Below are 5,533 nucleotides of genomic sequence, written 5' to 3' on the forward strand. Positions count from 1 at the left end.
AACAAAAAAAATCATTTAATATTATTTAAATATTAAATTATAAAGACCCTTTTTTTTTTCTTCTCTCTTCTTCTTCTTCCTCTTCTTCTTCTGCAGGGGGACGAACTGGGGCTTTTTTTTTTTTTTTTTTTTTTTTTTTTGTTCTTCCCTCTTCTTCTTCTTCCCCCTTCTTCCCCCCTTCTTCCCTCTTCTTCTTCTTCTACTTCTGCTTCTGCAGGGGGACGAACTGGGTTTTTTTCTTTTTTTTTTTCTGTAGGTCCATGGTTATTTCGTGCATCTCCCCCTCTCTAATCCCCATCATCTTCCTGCAACCCAGCAACCCAGAAAAGAAGAAGGAGAAAGAAGAAGAAGAAGAAGAGAAAAAAAAAAAAAAAAAAAAAAAAAAAAAAAACCAGCAGCAAACCCGTCCACTCCCACCCAACCCCACCCCCCCCCCAACCTAACCCGCAGAAGAAGAAGAAGAAGAAGAAGAGGGAAGCAGAAGAAGAGAGAAGAAAAAAAAAAAAAAAAAAAAAAAAAGCCCAGTTCGTCCCCCTGCAGAAGAAGAAGAAGAAGAGGGAAGAAGAGAGAAGGAAAAAAAAAAAAAAAAAAAAAACCCCAGTTCGTCCTCTGCAGAAGGGGAAGAAGAAGAAGAAAAAAAAAAAAAAAAAAACCCCCCCAGTTCGTCCTCTGCAGAAGGGGAAGAAGAAAAAAAAAAAAAAAAAAAAAAAAAAACCCCCCCCCAGTTCGTCCTCTGCAGAAGGGGAAGAAGAAGAAAAAAAAAAAAAAAAAAAAAAAAAAAAAAAAAAAAAACCCCCCCAGTTCGTCCTCTGCAGAAGGGGAAGAAGAAGAAAAAAAAAAAAAAAAAAAAAAAAAAAACAAACAGCAGCAACCCAGTTCGCCCCCCTCACACCCACCCTCTCCTCTCCACACCCATTCCCCCACCCCCCCTCCCCCCACCCGGACCCCCGCCGCCCATTTTCTCCTCGCCCAGGAGAATGGGTTTTTTTTTTCTGGGTTTTTTTTTTTTTTTTTTTTTTTAGGGGTTGTAGATAGTGGGTGCGAGGTTGGGGTGCGAAGGTGGGGAGGTTGGGTGCGTGGGTGTGGGGAGAAGAGGGGGTGAGGAGCAAGGAAAACAAATTGATTTTTTTTTTTTTTTTCTCTTCTGTTTTTCTGGGTTGTAGTTGCAGAAAGGGGAAGAAGATGAAGATGGGGAGAAGGGAGAGAGGGCGGGGGGGGGGGGGAAGGGAGATTGACGTTGGTTTTTTTTTTTTTTTTTTTTTTTTAAATAATTTTTTTATTATTTTAATATTTAAATAATATTAAATGATTTTTTTTGTTTTTAATAATTTTTTTTATTAATTTTTTAATAAAAATGGGTCTCAGATCAAGCCACGTCAGCATTTAACTGAGAATAAACGGTCAAACTAACGGAAGGTATAACATTGACACAAATTCGTAAGATGAGGTATGACATTGTCAATTTTAAAAGATGAGGTATGAAAGTGTCATTTGACCCATACTTGAGGTAGTTTTTTGTAATTAACCCTAAGTTCAACTATCGTGAATAACAAATTTGACGTAAGTCAAGCATAGCAAGCACATTGAAAAATCGGCATTTGCGAGATGCTTTTCTTAGATACAGGCAAGACTAAGATAAAGCATAGCCGGCAAATACGGAAGTACAGAAAATTACCAGAACACATTTATATCCAAAAATATAACCAAAATACATTTACAGATTAATAGACCAAACTAAATCACCATTAAGCTTTTATACACTCTTCCAGGTGATTGCCAGAAAAATTATGACGCATCTTACATTACAACAGAGCAAAGGCTTTAGACACATACAAACCCTTTTTCCATAACACAAGGTTTGACAGTTCGACACTCTTTTTGTAATGTTCCCATCAAACTACTTGCAGATATTAGCAACTGAGATGATCATCGACAACAACATACGCTATATACAGTACTACTAGATCTCAAGTTCTCCAAAAATTGTCAAAATTCACTCTTCTTGTTAAGTCCGCTGTACTTGTGAGCTGTGGTGGCATTTAGCTTTCCTCCTTATATGTACACTTATTTCGATGAAGTTTAGGCAAATGCTGGGATGCGGGAACTTTGGCGATCCCTATTGAGACAGTCAAATCCCTCTACTCTAGCTGCAGCAGGTTTAAGCCCATACTTCATTCTAACACAACCTGCTTTGCGTGGCGATGATAAAGTTGATGGAGATGGAACAGGCAATGCTGAAACAGGAGTGAGCTTCTCATCTCCAAATCGGGCATCTTGAATTAATGGGTTAGCAGCCCTACTAGGGGGGGAAATGCAAAAATATGGGGGCGATAAGGCAACCTCGTTAGATGATTGCTCCAACCCATAACCCTCCTGTAGATACCAAAATGTTAGCCAATCATAATATCATAACATCGAGTACAAAACAACAACATCACCGTGGTGCAGTCATTTGGCAACAGATATCTACACAATTTATTATATAAGGGAAAAGCAAAATGCGTAAGATCAAATAGCGTGCAGCTCCAAATTTGATCAACCATTTAATCGTTTATCCGTATGAACTGAATCCAGATCATCATTTACATAGAAACCAAAATTAATTATAAGGAAAAGAAGTAACAATTTTACCTTCCTGAGAATAAGGTCCAGAAGCTCTGCCCCAGCTTTTGAGTCACATAACTCGGGTTGATGACTGCTAATCGCAAAGAAGAGAAGATAAATGTTATAACCTATAAATAAAACATAATAACCAACATAAGGTGGAAGGGACAGCATTGGAGAGGAAAAAGTACCTCATCTGCCACCGCAAGGGCCTAATGGGGTTGTTTGACAAAATCCCGACTCGCCTGGGCTTGGGGCAAATCACAGGCTCCTTGGTGTCAGACATCAAGGCAGAACCTCGGATGTCTTCACAGCCCACGAAAGAGGCGTTCTGCTGCTGAACATTGAAATGGTTCATTTTCGACACCTTTCCTGTTCCACAAAAGAACGCCTGCTCATAACAACACAGCACCACCAGAAAAAACACAATCAGATCAACTTTCCCAGAAATATTCTAGATCCACAGAAAATCTTAAAATTGCTTATCTTACGGACTTAAACTCGATTTAACTTTGATAAATCAAGAAACAAACACAGAAAGAGATCAAACCCAGAAACGTTACCCCCATCTCCTAATTGTTTTGATTGATAGTTCTGTACTTTCTACTTTCTAGGCAACCAAACAGGAAGATAGAAAATTTTACAACAGATCTAATAAGTCACACCTTTGAGAGGATTCCTCCGTTACATACACCAATTCGAGGTTAAAAACACCCCAAAAAGGCCGTAATTTTTCGCATCAAAATCCAAGCTGAGACGGCTTCGATTTCATCAGAAGTCGTCGCCCAAAATCGCATCAGAAATTAGGGGTTTAAAATTGGTTTTGCGAATAGTAAAGACAGCTCAAACCGATTTACAAAACAATATCTGACCACATAATTCTGTCTTCCCAGAAATTCAAAAGATATAATCCAGAAAAAAAAAAATCAAATCAAATCAAACCCAACCAACATTTGACTCGGATCTGTTACACAAATTTTGTGGGTTATTGACTAAAATTAGGGAAATAATAACTAAAATTCAACGCGACAGATCTGAAATAAACACTAGGCCAGCTACTATCGGAGTTTGGACAGAGAGAGATACCTGGCGGGAAGCCTCCGGGGGAAGAAGGCGAGGGAGGGAGGGGCAGTGGCGGAAGGAAGGAGGTTGGCAACGGGATATGGGTTTCGTTTTATTTTTATATAGTGGTGGCGACGGTGGTACGACGTCATTGACGTCATTTTCATCCAAATCACAGCTACGAATCCGCGTGGATTTGGTAAGTGCATTTTTTTCAGTTCATCGATATTTTTATATTAAATGAATGAGAAGTTCAGCTAAGCAATACAATAGGTAACTTAATTTGGTATCGAATTCGCTATCCACGAGATTCGAACCTAAGATCTCTTAGGTCTAAGCGAATTAGAATACTACCAGACTGTAGTACTGAGTAGCCACTTGGTAAGTGCTTTTAAATGGTTAAAAACACTTTTAGAGAAAATATTTTTTAAGTCAATCCTTAGTAAAAATACAAGTTAATCAAGGAAAAACACTTAAAGTACTTTTTGGAAGCACTTAGTTAGTGTTTCTTGAAAAAAGCATAAACTTTAAATGCTTTTAGAACTAAAAATTTTTCTCTAAAAATACTTTCAATAATTTAAAAGTATTTGTCAAACGAACCCTTATATTAGGACTATTCATTGATTATTTACCTCAAATTTTTTATAATTTGTTTTATCAAATTGTGATAAATGTCATTCTTTATTTATAAGTTTATCTTTTACACAAATTTAGAATTAAATATAAGAATTAAACATTGTTTCTCATTTTTCTAGCTCCTAACTCATATCTCAATTTTTTTCTTCAAACTCCATCATAGATTAAAGGTGTTTACTAAACTATGTTGTAGGTACTATATTTATCAGCATATATACTAGTATGGATTTGTAAATATATGGATGATGCAATTTTTGAACTATTTCCATAGAAGATAGGTAGATTAATTTTTATTTATTTTTATAGATACTTCCACCCTACCACTTCTCCCTCTCTTCACTAAATTTTAGATCTGCTTTCCCAAATTTTATTATTATTGAGCTATTAATCTATTAATTTTACCCTTTTGTTCTTAATAAAATTGTAATCTTTCTACAATTTCTAACCCAATAATAATAAAATGTTTGTTTCCCAAAATCTCCATCAAAACATGTGGATGAGGAAGCCTTCATACACAAACCCAAGACCCCGCTACCACTTCTCAGCTTACAAACATGGCTGCAACGGCCAAAAATCCCTCAAAGTCCGCCCGTACAAAAGAAGAAGCTTTCGGGTTCACGAAGCAAAGATACCCAGATGTAGTTTCTATAATGGATTCAATGTATACCTTATATTTGCTTGATTTGCTCTTGGGTTTCATGTTCGAATCACACAATTCTATATACCTACATACCTTCGTAATGTGCTTTAGGAAAATCTAATTTTAAGAGTATATTAATACTTTTATATCAACTTTTGGTTATAATTATCATAAACTCAAAAATGTGGCTATAATTCTATATGGGATCCAAATTTTAGTTACTTTTCCAAATTTTCCCTTTCCAACCCTCAAAAGAATGGACTACTGTAGCGAAACCATCAGATGGTCTCCATTGTGTAGGTGTCATATAATGACATCTAAATTTTATTTTAACTATTTTTATAAAAGAGGTTAGATTTTTTTTAAAAAATAATTCAATTAAAATTTTGATTAAAGATGCATAAATTAAGAAATTTAATTAAAATTGAAAAATAAGAAAATTGAGCTAAATCAAACAGCAACTTGTTGTAAGCCTATTTAACTAAACAATTATAGGGCAGAGAAATAGGGGGTGTGGCGACAAGAAAGAGAAGAGATAGTTGTTGTAATTCTAAGGTGTGTTTGATCTCACCCCATTGTGCCTTTATTTAT

General features: G+C 36.1%; 1 protein-coding gene across 1 annotated transcript; it reads right to left on the reverse strand.

Moving 5' to 3' along the window:
- Positions 1-1,662: 1,662 nt before the first annotated feature.
- Positions 1,663-3,832, reverse strand: LOC125469307. Its single transcript, XM_048566524.1, has 4 exons — positions 3,691-3,832; positions 2,796-2,995; positions 2,632-2,695; positions 1,663-2,373 (listed from the first exon to the last, which is right to left on the reverse strand). Exons 2-4 carry the CDS (start codon positions 2,960-2,962, stop codon positions 2,080-2,082), a joined length of 525 nt encoding a protein of 174 aa, XP_048422481.1. The 5' UTR covers positions 2,963-2,995; positions 3,691-3,832; the 3' UTR covers positions 1,663-2,079.
- Between the last annotated feature and the right edge of the window lie 1,701 nt (positions 3,833-5,533).

The sequence above is a fragment of a genome, unplaced genomic scaffold, assembly GCF_019419815.1.
Source record: "Pyrus x bretschneideri cultivar Hongxiangsu unplaced genomic scaffold, Pyrus_bretschneideri_v1 Contig41, whole genome shotgun sequence".
Taxonomy (NCBI): domain Eukaryota; kingdom Viridiplantae; phylum Streptophyta; class Magnoliopsida; order Rosales; family Rosaceae; genus Pyrus; species Pyrus x bretschneideri.

Coding starts and splice junctions, on each gene's coding strand:
- LOC125469307 (XM_048566524.1), bottom strand. CDS start 2,962: ATGAACCATTTCAATGTTCAGCAGCAGAACGCCTCTTTCGTGGGCTGT. Junction 2,696..2,795: donor CCCTTGCGGTGGCAGATGAG/GTACTTTTTCCT, acceptor TGCGATTAGCAG/TCATCAACCCGAGTTATGTG. Junction 2,374..2,631: donor TGGACCTTATTCTCAGGAAG/GTAAAATTGTTA, acceptor TGGTATCTACAG/GAGGGTTATGGGTTGGAGCA.